The sequence below is a fragment of the Squalius cephalus genome, assembly GCF_949319135.1.
Source record: "Squalius cephalus genome assembly, chromosome: 6".
In the NCBI taxonomy this organism is placed as follows: Eukaryota; Metazoa; Chordata; class Actinopteri; order Cypriniformes; family Leuciscidae; genus Squalius; species Squalius cephalus.
In genome coordinates, this window is record NC_137127.1 from 4,109,189 (window position 1) to 4,126,607 (window position 17,419).

Genomic DNA, 17,419 nt, shown 5'->3' on the forward strand with positions numbered 1-17,419 from the left:
GAAATAATATTGAACAGTTGCAGTCGTTGTGTTTGGTAATAATAGAACACGTTATAGAATATGGGCTGCTCATATTTCAGCATTAGGAGCCTGTTTAAAAGCTCAAGTTTTTTATAAAACCATTTTTGCATTTTATATTAATGGACCATAATGGAGTAATGGAGCCAAAAAGAAAAAAAGAAAAAGAAAAAAACAATCAGACAAAACAAGTGACAATGCTTCAGTCAATTTCATACAAAGTTTAAAAATACCTTAGCAATCCATAGCAGCCAACCAAAGCTTTTCACGATTACATGCACATCAATACGCTAATAACTATCAAAAATCAGTTTATTGAAATAACTCGATTTACCGGTTTACATGCAAATCAATAACCCGGCAATGCAAATAAACATTACAAGACTGTATTAAAAAAACAGGTTATTGCCCGTTGGTGACGTCAAAATGTAAGCGTCCATGTATTTCACTCAGAGTATTCTATGTCTTATGTGAGTTATGATGTTAAATAGAGCATTAAAACCCCCAGAGTATTTCAGAATGTCTTGCACAGACTCATTCTCCTCTCGGATCTGAAGTTTCTGCGGCTGAACCGCTTGTCCTTTGGCTGCGCGAGATGAGAACACTTTTTTTTATATTTCTTGGGTCAAGAAAAAGACAGGGTTTGCGGTATATTTCTCCTCGCTTACCGTGAAACACTCGCTGTGGTTCGATGCCCTTATGTCTACCGTATAAGGATGCTTTTCTGTCACATATCACACACACACACTTCAATAAGCCGACAGAACACAGACTGAGGTGTTTACATGGACAAAAATCTAGCTCTGTCGATCGGTTTATTCTCAAGCCGTTTATGATCTTACACTGATAAAGGAACTGATAAACTTGTTTCCATGACCACACCCGTTGTCGGCTTATTAAGCATAACCAGTTTAAGAATGTGCATGTAAACGCTCTCATTGTCTTCAGGAAATGTAAAAATGTGGTTTTTTTCCCCGTTTTTTCCCGTTTTTTTTTTTTTTTTTTTACACCACTGTGCTGGAAACACGTGTATATATAACAGCTTATATTCTGTGACGTTCCTGCTGAGTGTGTTTGTCTTGACTCTTGACAGTGTTTATTCTAACTGGGAAATACAGTCTAGCTCTCACATCTCTGACCTTCACATTTCTTTATAGGGGATGACTAGTCTGGGGCATAGATAAAACTCAAACCGGCCAGCGCAATGGTTTATTTTGAGCCAAATAAAACTTAAAGGGGTGGTTGAATATGATTTGACTTTTCTAACTTTAGTTAGTGTGTAATGTTGCTGTTTGAGCATTAACAACATCTGCAAAGTTACAACACTCAAAGTTCAAAGCAAAGGGAGATATTTGCTTTTAGAGAAATCGCTTTTTAAGGACTACAACAAACGGCTGGTAGAGACTACACAACATTCCTCCTGGGTTAGTGACATCACCAACCCTAGAATTTACATAAACCCCGCCCCCTGAACACGATTTATAGATTATCATGACAGAATATGCTAATCAGTGACTAGAAGATAACTACACATAAGCTACATACATTCATCAACTAACCATTCAGAAATGTCCTGTTGCTTCTAGGGCTGTGCAATTAATTGAGTTTTGAATTTTTGAATTTTTGGCTCCCAACAATCTCCAAAATAGTACAATTGAGTAAAAATGATTATTTTGCCATGTTCTGTTTCGAAAGAACGCTCTAATTGTGTCTTGTGTTCTGAATGACACGCGCACATCCGCCCCTCCCGAAGCCGTAAACTCTCTCAGCTTGAATGTTTAAACTGATAAGACTTAAAAAGAAGTGAAAATGATAAACTTTAGTTACGATGCAATGCTGGCCCGATTGTGCAAGTGACAATTACGTCATGTCCCGACTCCTAAACGCGAGAGTGTAGTTTCGACGCTTGCCTTGTCCAACCCATTTTGAGAGACAGAGAGAGAGAAGACGCAGCGCCGCTGAACACTCACGCGGTTTGTGAAATTGCGTCTTTGCGAAAGTTTTAAAATGATAGATTTGATTTTATAATCTGTGTGGATTAATTGTGAATCTAAAGTGAATTGCTAAAGTGAATCAATGTTTGCAGGGGAATTTTCCGCATTATAAGTGATAGACCTGCGGGAATTATTAAAATACTCATTTAAGTATTATCTGTTATATTATTTATTTTAATAGTTCAAAAAGTACAATCGATGTTCAAATTTCGATTTTTTTAAAGAATTGTTGAAAGGTGTCTTTTTAATAAATGCAACACGTTCCCAAAGTCATGTGAAATAATCGTGTTACATAATCGTGATTTCAACACTGACCAAAATAATCGTGATTATGATTTTTTCCATAATCGAGCAGCCCTAGTTGCTTCTACATGTTGTCACTTCTTCTTGAGTCTCTCCATCTTTGTCTGAATCCGGTTTGAAAGTAAAAGGCTAAAAGTTTTTAAAATTTTCAGTGCATGTCTGTTTGAGTGCATGCTGTTGAAGCTCCGCCCCCTGTGCCGGGAGCAGCAGCTCATTTGCATTTAAAGGAACAGACACAAAACGGTGCGTTTTTGCTCACCCTCAAAAAGTAATGACTTTAACATGCTATATAAAAATATCTGTGGGGTATTTTGAGCTAAAACTTCACATACACACTCTGGTGACATCAAAGACTTGTTTTAAATCTTGTGAAAAGGGCATTATACCACCCCTTTAATGTGTTCGGCCGATAGGCTCATATCTTCCTTTTCTCTAATATGTGAAAAATTACTATCAGGCCATGAGCAGATTCTTACCCCAGAATATGTGATGAATGTGCAAACAGATTTTTTTCCTCTGAATGCTCCTACTTGAAGAATCACCCTTCAATAAAAAAAAAAAAACCTGTTTGGGCATGTAAAGAGATAGGTGCAATCACATGTTTTGGGGTCAGAGGTCAGGGTTGAGTTACGGGGTGCGTTTGAGATGAGGGGTGCCGCTTACATTCTGTCCACTTTCCCTGCTGTTAAGTGACGAGCTGTGACGCATTTACTCACGCGTTGTGCATATCTCTCCCCCATAGACATCGCTCGTTTACTCAGAAACACAGATGCTGGTGCAATACAGTGGCAACATCAATATAAGGCTCTTCGGAAACTAAACCATTTCAAGACGTTATGAAGACACATCAATACTTTATATGAGGCATATTGAGCACTCATATATGCTTAGAAAAGTAGTTATTTTAGCATGATTTGAGATGTTCCCAAGAGAATCTTGAGCTTCAAATGAAAGCAAATGAGTCACATGAGCATTGCAATGCTTTTTTTTTTTTGATCAGCGACCTACTGTAGGAATAGTGCAGATTCTGAAGTGTTATTCATTTTACATACCTATACTTTGTTTTAAAATGTTTAGAATTCTAAACCTGTTCTTTGTTCTAAAAATATTAGGTCTTAAAAGGAGCACAAAAATGCACTAATCCTTGATTTGCAGTGTGGTTTCGGACTTTTGGACCTTTCTGTGTGTTTGTGTAAAATATCCTGTCTATTTCTTTGCATGCAAAAATGATCTGCGGTACCTGATATTTAGTGCATGAGTCATAACTATAATGATCTAGACAGTGGCATAAAAGATTCTGACCTTTTGCGATACTGACCACTGGCCCAAATACCAACAGGGGAATTTGTGAAATGCTAAATGATACCAACCGAGCTTACAGACACACTGTTATGAGTCACTGGCCATTTACAGGCCTAAAGTCAAGGGATATGAATGGAGGATGAACTCAGTTTGCATGTAATGAGACATGCAAAAATAAATTCTGTATATTAGTCCATAAATTAAAGGGATATTTCACTGCTGGAAAGATGAATGTGTATTTAAATTGGGTCATTTATGTAGTAGAAATGTGAAATTATTTTAGAAGTTGGTGCCTTCTGGACTGAGAAAAGCCAGAAAATGTATTTTTGGCTCATGTGGATGAAAGACAACAACTCCCAGAATGCACTTGCTTCGCTGCCCTACGAGGACACTCCCAAGCCACGCCTACCGGTTACAGAGGGCAGTATCGGGAGAAATGATACAACTAGGCTACTAGTCGACTCGAAACTGAAAAGACGGCGTTTTATCGTGAGATCCCCCTATGGGCGGGTTGAAGACATGCGGGACGAGCTCCTCCTACTGGCTGTAGTCTCTCGCCTCTGGACAGAAAAGCCTCTGATGAGCTAAATGATGATTTTTGTGTCATCTGAGGTTTTTTTCCAGACACACAATACAGAAATCTCTCGTCTCAGGGGTACATGAGGGAGGGAAGCACGGTCACTCGAAAATAGTACCGGGTTTCTACTGATACAAAGCTTAATGCTAATCAGTGAAGTATCCCTTTAACAGTAGTCTGTATATTGATTTTTTTATTGATTCTTTTGTCTCCCACAGGTGCATCCCAGGAAACATCGTCTGCTGCTGGAGGTGTTTGATGAAAATCGTTTGGTATGTACATGAGTGCATTGATTTACTGTGATCGAAAATGTGTTAGAGAAGTTTGTGCACTACCGTTTAAAAGTTTGGGGGTTGGTGTACAGTAAAAAGTACAATAAAAGCAGTAATATTGTGAAATATTACAATTTAAAATGGCTGTTTTCTATGTGAATATATTTTAAACTGTAATTTATTCCTGTAATCAAAGCTGAATTTTCAGCATCATTACTTCAATATTCAGTGTCACATGATCCTTCAGAAATCATTCTAATTATGATGATTTGATGCTCAAGAAACATTTCTGATTATTATCCAGGTTGTAACCAGTTGTGCTGCTTAAATTCTTGTGGAAACCATGATACATTTTCTTTGATTATTTGAAATAGAAATATTTTGTAACATTATAAATGCATTTACAGTCACTTTTGTTCAATTTAATGCATCCTTGCGGAATTAAATGTAATTAATTTTTTATAAAAATCACACTGAGCCCAAACTTTTAAACATTAGTGTAGTAGATGAGTGAACTCGACGTTTAAATTAAGTTTCCATTAATACATTCTATGTCGATGTTTTGCTATTGAATTAGCGAGTAAATTGTTAAAAGGTGCTGTGTATAATTTCCCCACCAATTGGCATTGTTGAGTTGCATTATATAGAAATATCGACTTAACCAATGGCATTAATTTGAGGCAGGACTATGTGTTTGGCTGTACAATGGCAGACGTGTTAGTTTGGTAATGAGACCATTCACACTTCAGCAGTCTCAAATGTATTGGGCATGTTAGTGTTGGGTTCAGGTCTGTAAAATCAGCAGTGTCAGTGTGTAATGAATGAACAAGGATGCCTTTTTGCAAGTAGCCACCATAAAGCTCAGGTATGGGAACTGAAATGTACCTTTGGGTGTTGTAAATGTGAAAAGTAACTGCTCTAAAGCGCATAAAAGTCAATGAGGCATGAGCGGTGTTAGGGGGGTTTCTCCGTCACATGCTGACGGCGTCCTTACTGAATAACGAGGAGGGTTAAACAAACTCTTGCATAAAGGACCCAGTATTCAAGTAAGAACAGTGACTCCTGATAAGACTGTAAACTGCAGTCGTCTTCCTGTATGTGACAGGTAAACCCAGTTACTGGGTGTAAGAGAAACTGGTATGCCATTGCTAGAATGTGTTCATTGGCATGAACCAAGCATGCACGCTATTTCCATCTCCTGAGGAATGTGTTAGCTTACAGAAAGGATTGACATTTTGACAGTAGATGTTTAATTCATGATCAATCTCACAATTTGAAATGCATGCAATTGCCTCTATTCTTTATTTTATAAATTCCAAATCCTAAAGCTTCCATGAGCACAAAATTCAATTTAATGCATAAAATTTCATTCATGTTGTAAGCAGGACGATTTCCCATACTAGTCCTGAAACTCCGATTACCCCCGGTGCAATTGCCCGTGATTGATGAGATGGCTTTTCCCTGACAGAAGCATGCTCTTAAATGGCTGCAACAGCGGGTGTCAGATGACACATGATGTTACAGTGGCACATGTCTATATGTGAGCTGGCACAACAAGCTCAGTACTTGATTTTTGGAGGCACATTTCCTTCTGCTTGTAGATTAAGCTATCATGCGTGGTTAGAAGTGCAGAAATGAGCGAAATGCTTGAGCTTGGTGGTTTCAGCAACTCGTCACACCTGGCATATATCACCCGACGGCTCAGAAAGCTTAAAAAAAATTTACACCAAAACTCGTTCCTCTTTATTTCCTGTAACTCTATCCTGGTGGGGTAAAAATATTAGCTGGGGTGCAGCTTTACAAGAAACTCTAGACACTGGGCTGCGACTTCTGTAAAAAGGAGGTGGCAGAGACGAGGTTGGCTAGAACAGGGACGAGCTGTTCCACCTCCATCCTGGCATGCACGCAGATTGTTGTTTTTTTTTGCACTGGGGTTGACCAGCTGTGGGAGGGAGGGCACCCGTGACTGAATCGGTGCTTGCGAAACTACAGAAGGCACAGCTGAGGCTTTCTAGAGGTCTGGCATAGAGGGGTTTCTGGAGCAGTTGCCTCAGTAAAGCTCTGCCCGTTATCCTTCACAGAACTAGATCTGTAGATGCAAACAGTCCTTTATTATGCGTTTGATCTGTCATGCCAGCGTCTGAGGAGCTTCAAGAGGAATGCCGCCTGCCACTGCTGCTATTTTGGCTTTGTGGAGCCGCTAATGGTTGCAATCGCAGCACGGGACCAGGAGCAGTTGCTTTTTGCTGCTCGTTTTTTATTTGCTAGTTTCGGGTTCCTTCATTCCACTGGACTTGGGAGTTTAACGGCATGGCACGACACCTCCGACTGCATTTTGCTTCACGTAGAAGCAACACCGATCCGCTTTCTGAAACGTGCAGCAGTCAGGCTGAGGAAAGCGTGCGTATCTCCGGCAGCGAAGGCCTGGCGCAGAGTTCCCTCCACATGAAGCTGACTCCAGGACAGCTGGCTCTAGCTCTGCCACCCTTGTCACCAGAATACGGTAATTTACAACGGCACGCCACCCTGTTTATCCCCAAGGTGAACGGGAGCAGAAAAAGCACGCTTCAGATCTCCTTACAGCCCTGCAAGCAGAGTGGAGATGCGGATGCCGGGGAAGACGGAGAAAAGGACGCAAACGGGGATCCGAGTTCATGTTGCAGTAGCACAACAAGCGACGCCGGTTATTGCAGCAGCAACAGCATATTCGAAGCGGATCTCCCAGATCGCAAGCCGATTTCTCGGCGGAAGGCGAGGGCTCCGTTACGGCGCTGCTCGTCCTTGGTTATTTTCCCACGGAGCCCGTGCACAACGCCGCCCGCCTCGCCCGTTAGTCCGGTTGCGTCTCCAATGATTCCTCCACTGCCTCCATCAGCACGAGGTTCCTTTCAAACCTCTCATCAGATGCAGCTGTCCAGCATTGATGCGTCTCACGATGACATGCAAGCGTCCAAGGGATCCATCGCCACTGCAGTTAATGGTCTACGGCTGTCTAAAAACAGTACGTCAGCCGAGCACAGAGACGCCAAACCCATCGTGCATTTCAGCGTGCCACCGGAACAGCCGCCAGGACCAGAGCGGACGGAAAGACACTCCAGCGTTTTATTGCACTTCGCGAACCAGAGACCGCTTCCCTCAGGGAAAGTAAGTTCGGCCAAAACTAAGGTTAACATTGACTGTTCCAAACCTCTCGAGGGCCCACAAACAGACGACGTCCAGGAGCCTCAGAAAGCGAAGCTTTTCCGCAGCACCTCGGCTTGCATGCTCCCAAGCGGAAGACCGTCGGCGTCGGAAAGAAGACACAACACTTTTCCGACTGGCTGTAATTCGTATCAGTCTTCAAAAAAAGGATCTCGTCCCATCCTTCACAGGAGTATTTCTTTGGAGTTACCCTGTGCGAACGCTGAGATATCTTGTCACGTTTCAAATGCTGCAGACTTGCACTCAGAGAACGGCCCTCCGCATGTACACATCCACGTATCTCACGGCACGGGTGCAAGAAAATCAAACACCCCACAGGACATCGGCATAAACGACAAAACGTATCATGTTCCGACCTGCACAGAGAGAAGTGATACCGTAAGCCTTCCCGTCTATTAGCAAGTGAAAACTGAGAATGTTTGCTTTTATCTTGCACATAAGGGTGTAATTTTACCCTCTTAAACACGTAAAGGTAAAGTCGGTGAGTGTGAACAATGTTTTGCTTTCAAATGGAGTAGATTTCTGAAGACATGATTTGTTGGATTAGTCGATTGTTTTCAACGAGGAAGTGATTTGCAGGAATTTTTGTCATTGAATAGGGGTTTGAACATCTGTGGATTGAACATTGCACAATGATTGAGCAAACACACACCATAACTAAAGTTCCCTTCCCATGATCTGGCATGTAAACCTTTCCTTGTAAAGTTTAAATATATGCAGATACATAATAGACATTGTTTCAACATTTGATTGTGAAATTCCCAAATTAATTACAGTCCATTTATATTATATAAATATTTGGTTACACTTTATTTGAAGGTGTCACTGTTACAGAGTAATTATGTATTTAAGTACTGAGTAATAATAATTAACTACATGTACTTACTATAGGGTTAGGGTAGGATTAGAGTTTGGTTGAAGGTTAGTTGCATGTAATTATGCATAATTTACTCTTATTACTATTGTAAGTACATATAACATATGTAACAAGGACACTGTAAAATAAAGTGTGACCAAATATATATATATATATATATATATATATATATATATATATAAACCGGATTCATGCAAACCTCTCTCAGTCTTTATCTGCAAACCTGCGGGAGCTAATTTCAGCTCTTTGCATTTGATATTGATTATTAATTTGCACAATTATGTGCACCGTATGCAAACTTTAAACAGTGTTTATTGGCAATGTGCTGCTAATGCATTTAGGCAGGTTGGCTTATAAACAAGCACTTAAAACATGTGCTTGCACAGCACATTTTACAGGCTTTTCCAGTTTTTATTAATTTGTTAACACTCTCTGAGTGATGATCACTGTATGTATTTACCTCTGGGATAATTATAGACAGTGGTCCCCAAGCCTCCCCCCAGCCCTACATCTATAAATATAGCCTTGAAAATATTCTGCTTGACTCCAGTTAGTCTGGTTGAGGACCATGCTGGATTCAACATGATATGCAGGAGCTGCACATGGCTGTCTGTCAGCTGTTGGGTCAAAGGTCAGCTGATGGGGGGGAGTGAGTGTCAGTGAGTTGTGATGTGATTCTTTAACGATAACATGTCTGCTGCCCAGCGGGTGCCCGCTTAGCTGTGGTATGTTTTCAGAGCGTCAGGTGTCTCGCTCGCAACACTTATTTCATTTACACTCACTCTTTTTTCGTCTGTGATTTTACAGTGTGCTAGAAACAGGTCACACAAGCAATTAACAGCGCTGTTACCTTTACTGCTGCGGCTCTCTTATGTAATCTAATCTAAATTCAAGGCTCTTATTTCAGTGTGCTGTTTGTTTATGTATCTGATTTGATGTTCAGGGCTGTTGGGCACTCGCTCACATGTTTAGAAAGTACTTGGGGGAAATGGCAGCAACAACAAGACAATAGAATAGCATTCAGATCCATTGCACTAGAGTTGGTTATTGTGAAACTTGCATACCAAAATCATGCTACGCTATACTTGTTGTCACTTTTCCACAGAATCTGAGCTGGTGCTCGGCCAGGGGATTTGGGAACGTCTGAACGTAATTTGATCCAGTATGTTTTTTTATTATGAGATGCTTTTGATTTAACAGCCAGAAGGTATATATCATAGCGATGCTTTTTTTACTGACTTATAACAATTTCTCAGCATAATCTACTGGATAACATATTTGAATACTTTTAATTTGCATTCATTTTTAACATTTTATTCACATCTTATTCTTGACTTTTCCAGGTCAAGAAATAAATTAAAATAAATTAACTTCTGTAATTACAGAATATATATTTATATATATTTTTTACTGACTAATGTTAATTTCTCAGCAATTTCTACTTGATTAAATGTTTAAATATTTTTTAATTTACATGACTTTAAGATTTTATTTCCTTGAATTTTCCAGAAAGTTTCAATATGAAAAACTAGAAGTAGCAAAAATAAATAATAATAATAATAAGTAAAGTAATTAAATTGAGTTAGTTAAATAATTAACTTCTGTAATTCCAGAATATATTATTATTATTATTTATTTTTTATTTTTATACTGACTAATATTAATTACCAATTTCTACCTTATAAAATATTTTAATATTATTTCCTTGACTTTTTTGGTTCTAGAAATTACAGTTTAAAATTTCCTCAGACATCCAAGTTTTCAATAACCAACCCATTTTTGTGGTATCAAAATAAATACGATGTCAAATCTTCATTTTTAACTGTGTCATCTTATTTTAAAGTCTTTTTTTTAAATAATCTTCTAAATCCTTTCAAGCCGTTTTATGGTCCCCTGGTTGAGAACCACTGGTTTACATGGACAAGGAGGAGGAAGTGGTTGTGCAACATGTTTCTGAGTGATGTGCTTTTCAGCAAACTAGACTGAATGTTTGTTGCTGTTCTGAAAACTGTTCTTGATGTGGACAGTATCCCGCCTCCGGGCCTCTGGCATGCAAACTTTTCTGCTGTAAATGAGTCGAGCAGGTCCAGATCGGTAACTGGTTTTGGTCCGGTTCCTCTGTTTCCCGCTCGAGGACACCGTCACACCTTGTGCTCGACGTTGGCAATGGTTAACACATGACTCTGTGACCTCTGACAAAGGTCAATGCAATCAGCACACTTCTAAAGAGTTGTCAAACGTCTGTGTGTATGAGCGCCGGGGGGGTTGTTAGTGTGTGAATGTGTGTGTGTGTGTGCTGAGTGTTGTGATTTTCCACAGCACATTGGTTGATTGGCTCTTATCAGTCAACAGGGCAGCGCTTGTAATCTCCTCAGTGATGTCTTTCCTCCCGCAGTGCTTGAAAACCTAATGGATTTCTGAAAATAATTAGATCTCGCTCTGTAACAGCTGTTTGAACGAGAGTTCGTACTTGTTCCTGGTCTTATTGTGCACGACTTGTCATCTTTCATCACAATGCAATTAGGCTGCCTTTCTAAAATGTATGTGAATAGCTGTGCAGTAATTGCACTATTGCAAGGTCTCATTTTCACAAAGTCATTATTGCAGCTTCAAATCAAAATTGATATTTCGGATGATTATGCTGATATTCGTTAATTCTTGGGTCGATTTAGGTGATGTGTGTGTGATATACTTGTGGGGTTGATATGGTATTTGCTGCACTCGTGTTGCAGGGTTTTCTTCTGTATATAGTTTCCAAAAAGCACTGATGGACAACAAAGTCTGTCCTTTTAGTTTACATAAAAGATCTTCTGAAAGATTAGAAATGAGCATGAACTTTGTTCAATAGCGTTTAGCTGTGATTCAGACTCTAATGATGTGTGTGATCTTGAGGAAATGTTTGTCAGGTGTTTTGCAGTAGTAAACAGGCAGTCATGCTTCTTTCAGCTTCCTCCATTAAGTTTCTTCAAACGTTTGGCATCATTAACTGTTTTCCTTCTCATTAGCGGGGCAGACGGCGCTGATCGTTTACAGATAGCTTCACAACAGTTTTCCGTTTTTGCCTCGATTTAACATGTTGCCTTGTTTCACAATGGATGAAGTTGTGTATTCCTACTATACTATGATATACTCTCCCATACTATGTGTTATGGCTATACTATGCTGTATATAGGGCTGCACGATTAATCATTAAAAGATCGCGATCTATATTGAAAGGTTCTTATTCTTATGTCTATTAAACATTTGTTAAGTACGATCATAGCGAAACATTACAATCATTCAAAATAGGTATTTTCAGCCTCACAATATCATTATTTCTGTCTTACAATACTTCAAATTATCATGGAAGTACTGGATAAAAGTTTATAGTTCAAATATAAACACTGATGTCTACGGTAGCGATCAAAATTGAGTAAAACACATTTTTAAAGCAACTCTAATGTATCAATTACATTGTTACACCAGTAGGTGGCGACAAAAAGTAACTGCTAAAAAAAATTATTTGTCATTGAATCATTCACTTAAAGTCCCCCTGTTGTGAAAGCAAGCTTTTAATGTTGTTTATACGTCTATGTGGTGTTTTTAATATGCTTTAAGACAAACCATGTGTAAATTCATAAGTCGACAGCATTGCTGAGTATTTCCTCCTTAAAACTGCAGTGAACCAAAGACAGTCTCAAAAACACGCTTTGAAATCGCTGGTGTTTCTGACGTCACAAACGACCTTGTAACCAATCAGATCAACGTGTGATCGTCAACCAGTGGATCTCTAAGCTGAGTGAGTGAGTAGAGGCGGGGCTCATTTGCATATTCATAGAACCGCGTATATTAAATGAGGCAAGGGTGTCGAGTTACATTCAAGATATTTTAAGGCATGACAAAGACAATTTCAAGGAAAAATGTTTAAATATGTAATTTTGGTGATCAAAGATGAGTTTTAAGGGATAAAATTATTAAATACAGGGAGATTTGTTAAAAAAAAAATGATTCTGATTCATCCATTAATGAAACAAGTGAAGTCTTCATGAGTGAGTCATTGAATTATTCATTAATTTTGTTTACTTGTCTGTTCAGAATCGTGGGAGAATCGTGATATTTTTTTTATTTTTATTTTTTTTTACATATATATATATATATATCAATCATGGGAATGATTTTTTTTTTAATTAAAATAAATATCACAATTCTGAACAGACAAGTAAACAAAAAATGAATGAATATATATACATTTAAAATTCAATTAAATCTCTCGTCTTTTCTTAATAAAACATGCTAATTATGCAGCATATCATGCTTAATAAGTACTGAGATGATGACACTAACAGAGCTTTCTCTCTACTTGGTTTCATTTAATTTACACGGGGTACAAAGACCGAGTCCGTCGTCTCATCCGAGGCCCGGCGCAGTGGCAGAGCCGCTCTGTGGTTTGACCCGAATACAGAACAAACAGGAATATGTGAGGCTGGCCTTAAGAAGGAGGGAATATATGTGTTTTAGTCATCATCATGGGTTTATACGCGCTGTAAAAACCTAAACCACCTTTTGATAGCGAGTAAGTCATTTGCAAGGAAGTCATAAACTGCATGTTTTAGTGTAAGGTCCGTCATTATTTCTTGCTGCCCTCGCTACCATAAAGCAAAACATCTGACAGCGCTTTGAGCGCGAATGGCTTTTACGCCTCATTTAGGTGACGTGTATTTAACTTGACATATTGTTTCGGTTAACATAATGACAGCGTGTGTATAAAGCTTGGTATAAAATGTATTTAAAATGATTCTAAGCGTATGAAAGCCAGGCATTGAAACGAATAGCAGCAGCTGGAAAAGGTTTGAGGATGGGAATGATTTTGTTCCGAAAACAAACTCTTCTTTGTTTTTTTTCTCTTTCTTTCGGCCTACTTTTACCTTCAGCTCACTCACAGTCTGAGGGTTAGACCACGGGGAAGTCTATCTTTATAAAGCCTTGTTTATATATAACACATGTATTTATATCTCTGTAAACAATGAGAGCACTGTACAGTCTCAGATAAGAGTGTCTTCATCACACACAGCTCTCTGTGAGCAACTGCAATCTGTTTCAAGTGTTAGAATTCACTTCTAGGCTGTTTAATACACAGGAGATGAAAGGTGGAATCAGATGAGGGTTCAAGTGAGTCGACAATAAAAATGTACGTGTAGAGAAGAAAGAAATGAGAGGTGTAATGGAGGAAGAGAGGAGAAAATAACCACAGTGTGAACGGATGCTCTTGGTCGGGTTAACTAAACCTCAGCAGGGTTCTGTGTGTGTGAGAGAGTGTGTGTGTGTGTGTGTGTTGTTTAGGTAAACACTACATTATGGGGTCAAAATGTCCTCACAAAGATGGCAATATCCGAAATCCTTGTCTTTGTGGGGACATTTTTTGAGCTTATCATACTAAGTGATTTTTTTTTTTTTTTTTGGAAAATGTAAAAAGAAAGTTTTCTGTGATGGGCAGGTTTCAGAGTAGAGTTAGTGTACAGGGACAGAATATAATACAGTTTGTACAGTATAAAAATCATTATGTCTGTGGTAGGGATGGGACGATTACCGGTTTCACTATAAACCACGATAAAATGAACTGACGGTTAGTATTATCGTTTAAAATTGAATTATCATTAAAACCGTGTTTGATTATCGCGATTTTATTAACTCACTGTAAATTCTGTCCAGCCAGCAACAGTCTGACGCAGGCGCAGCGCGCAATGTTGTTGTTTTTTTATTCGAGAAGGAATGGCGGAAGGCAGATTAATGTTTTAAATCTTACATGATCACAAAAATATTATCAAACTCAGTAAACAATAAATCAACTCTGATTTCATTTTCAATACAATCGAAAAGGGAGACGCAAGACGGCAAGTTGTATTTGAATGAAACGAGAGAGCGCGTCTGTTGTGATACATGTGCGCTGTTATAATGCGTTGCTATTGACGACATTGACGTCATTATAAGGAAGGAAATGCCACAGAATATAATCTTGCTTAAAAAAAGTGCATAGAGCTGCTTGTTTTATTGGTTGTTTGTTGATTTTCAAATATAAAACTTGTTGAAATGTTTTCAGCGTGAGCATCAGTTATTTTTGAACACTTTCATCTCGTTTTAACAAAACCGTGATAATATTGATAATCACGATAATTTTGGTCATTATTATCGTGATATGAAATTTTCATACCGTCCCATCCCTAGTCTGTGGAAAGTCCCTATAAAACCAGAGAACACAACGTGTGTGTGTGTGTTAGAATGGTTTGTTTTGTTTTGAAATGAAGCAGGCTCATTTATCCGTGTGCATGTGCGCTCATATTGTCACAAATAATAGGAAAACTAAGCAAAAGGATGTTTGGGGTAATTGGTAGGCTGTTTCTAGAGTGTTTTAGGACTCGAAAGATGTATGTAAGATGAGTGATCGATTCAGGCCGTGAACAGACCGAGACATTGAGACTCCTTGAGCTCAGTCAGTATGAATGTTTGTTTTGTTTGTTCATTGTGTTTGTATTATATCCAGTTGCTTCTCTGACTGAATCTTCTGTCTTCTTGATTCTCTGCAGACGAGGGATGACTTCCTCGGACAAGTGGATGTTCCTCTGCACCAGATCCCTGTGAGTATTTACTATCATTTTATTTCGTGTTTTGAACTCTATTTTTTTACTGCGTATTTTTTTTGTTGAAGCTCCTGACTTGTATTGTCATTAGGTTAAATCTAAGTGTTATTTTTAGAAGGTCGACCTCACACGTCTACAGAGACACTCCCATTTTAACATGGCATCGTAAAATAAACCTTCTGGTTTTATAACGGTTCAGTTGCAACTCATTATTAGTCACTGTGAACATTAAACTCTCTCTCTGTGTGTGTGTGTGTGTGTGTGTGTGTGTGTGTGTGTGTTGGTTGGCTGAGTGATTATAAACATTAAGACTTAAAAATATCAGCCACATGACTCTGCTTCATAGACTATTCTCAGCACTGGTTATTTGTAAATATAACGAATAACAGCTAAAACAAAAACAAAAAAACAGCTACTGTTACTAATTATGCTACAATATTTCAATATTTTAATCTTTTTTTTTTTTATATGTATATCTACAGACAGAAAATCCGACCAATGAAAGGCCGTACACTTTCAAGGACTTCCTGTTGCACCCGAGAAGGTTTGCACCACCTGAACACCTGCATGCTTTATTCCCCAAACATGATGGTTTTTAGTGTAACGTTCACTGACTTCATTCTGTACATTGTTGTTGTTGTGATGTACCCTTTGACCTGCTATGACATCATGTAACTGTGCACTGTTTTCATTTGAAACATGTACACATCAACACCGTTGATACACTTCAATGGAAACCAATATTTTTCTGGTGCTATGATACGTTTTGTTGATGTATGTGTTTTGATACAGTCACAAGTCGAGGGTGAAAGGTCATCTGCGACTGAAGATGACTTACCTGCCCAAAAACAGCGATGCGGAGGACGACCCTGCTGAACTAACCGAGAATACGGATGTAAGAATAATGCACACACAAACACAAGCTCTGCTAACAAACACATTGTAATTCTAGAGGTCTAGAATGTTCTTCAATAGAACAAAAAAAAAAAAGTGGAATTGACCGTTCGCAAAGACCCGCCCCCTTTAGTTACTGTTGCTATGTCCGACAAGCAACGCCGCTCTCACACACACACCATGTTCTCACATCGCGGAGCAGAGAGGACACTGACAACACACTGACACACAGGACAGACCAGGTTACTTTTGATATGAAACAAAGTCTCAACTTTCAAATTTGGTCATTTTTTAAAGAAATTTAAACAATAAATCCCATTTTTGTGGCTCTTTAATGTGTCTGACAGATGATGATCGCTGTAGAGCCTCAGTTATAGCTGCTCGTGAACCATAATCTCTTCCTTCTAGTTATTGTATAGCATCAAATAAACATGAAAGAACATCAGAAGGAATGTATTAATTAACATTAAAGGGATAGTTCACTTTGAAATTAAATTCTGGTATGTTTTAGCTTACCTCAAGGGCATCCAAGATGTAGGTGTAGTAGTAGTAGTGTGCGCAGACTGGTATATACACTAGAATAGATGCCGCCTTGCCTACGGCATTCGTTCCAATGAACTGCTGAAGACAAGCGACATCTAGTGTATATATCTATGCACCAGTCTGCGCACACGTCACACAATAGGAAGCGCAAGCGCCCTCAGATCACTTGGACGTGGCTGTGTACAAGAGTTAAAAAACTATATAAATACTGTTCGTTTTCTCACACAAACCGCTCGTTTCGTGTCTTAGGCCATCAATGTGTACTTACGATGGGGAATTGTTTAATTTGGACGATGGGGAATTGTTTTAATTTGGACTCTGTGCATGCTCTTTGAGGTGGTGACCACAGACCTGCATTATATGACTGACAGACAAGAACGGTTTGACCTAAAAATATCAAAATTGAAACTACTGCGGAAAAAAGACTCCTACATCTTGGATGCCCTTGAGGTAAGCTAAAACATACCAAAATTTAATTTCAAAGTGAACTATCCCTTTAATCTACTAACTCTCCTGACTGCTTTGTCGGACAAAAATGGCGGATTCGGTGGATGGCGGATTATGATTGGTCAGATCGCCTGTCAGTCAAACTCCCTGCGAAGGGTGAATTAAGCAGTGAGATAAAGGGCCGTGCTGTCATGAATAAAAATCACAGATAAAGGATGCTGTGTTGATTCACAATATAGCGCAGCTGTGTGTATATGTAAACAGTACATTAATGATTTCCTACATCTTTAAATGTGACTCAGCAGTTTAAAGGAAGTATCATTACTGATGTAGTTTACAGCAGCACCAGCAGTATTTGTGTTGGATTGAGAGGTCAT

At 38.9% G+C, this 17,419-nt stretch overlaps 2 protein-coding genes across 4 annotated transcripts in view; both read left to right on the top strand.

Annotated features, from left to right (window-relative positions):
* dnaaf4 (dynein axonemal assembly factor 4) overlaps positions 1-17,419 on the top strand; it is a 503,354-nt gene that overhangs the window by 398,129 nt on the left and 87,806 nt on the right. The gene's annotated exons all lie outside the window — the stretch shown is intronic.
* nedd4a (NEDD4 E3 ubiquitin protein ligase a) overlaps positions 1-17,419 on the top strand; it is a 45,295-nt gene that overhangs the window by 5,119 nt on the left and 22,757 nt on the right. Inside the window, exons 5-8 of one of the 3 annotated variants that reach the window (XM_079873892.1) lie at positions 4,413-4,466; positions 15,105-15,155; positions 15,641-15,702; positions 15,951-16,053. In XM_079873892.1, coding sequence (XP_079730018.1) covers positions 4,413-4,466; positions 15,105-15,155; positions 15,641-15,702; positions 15,951-16,053 — 270 coding nt within the window. Of the gene's footprint in view, positions 1-4,412; positions 4,467-6,335; positions 8,046-15,104; positions 15,156-15,640; positions 15,703-15,950; positions 16,054-17,419 lie in introns of those variants that run through there. The other 2 variants (XM_079873890.1, XM_079873891.1) reach the window with 2 other exon arrangements.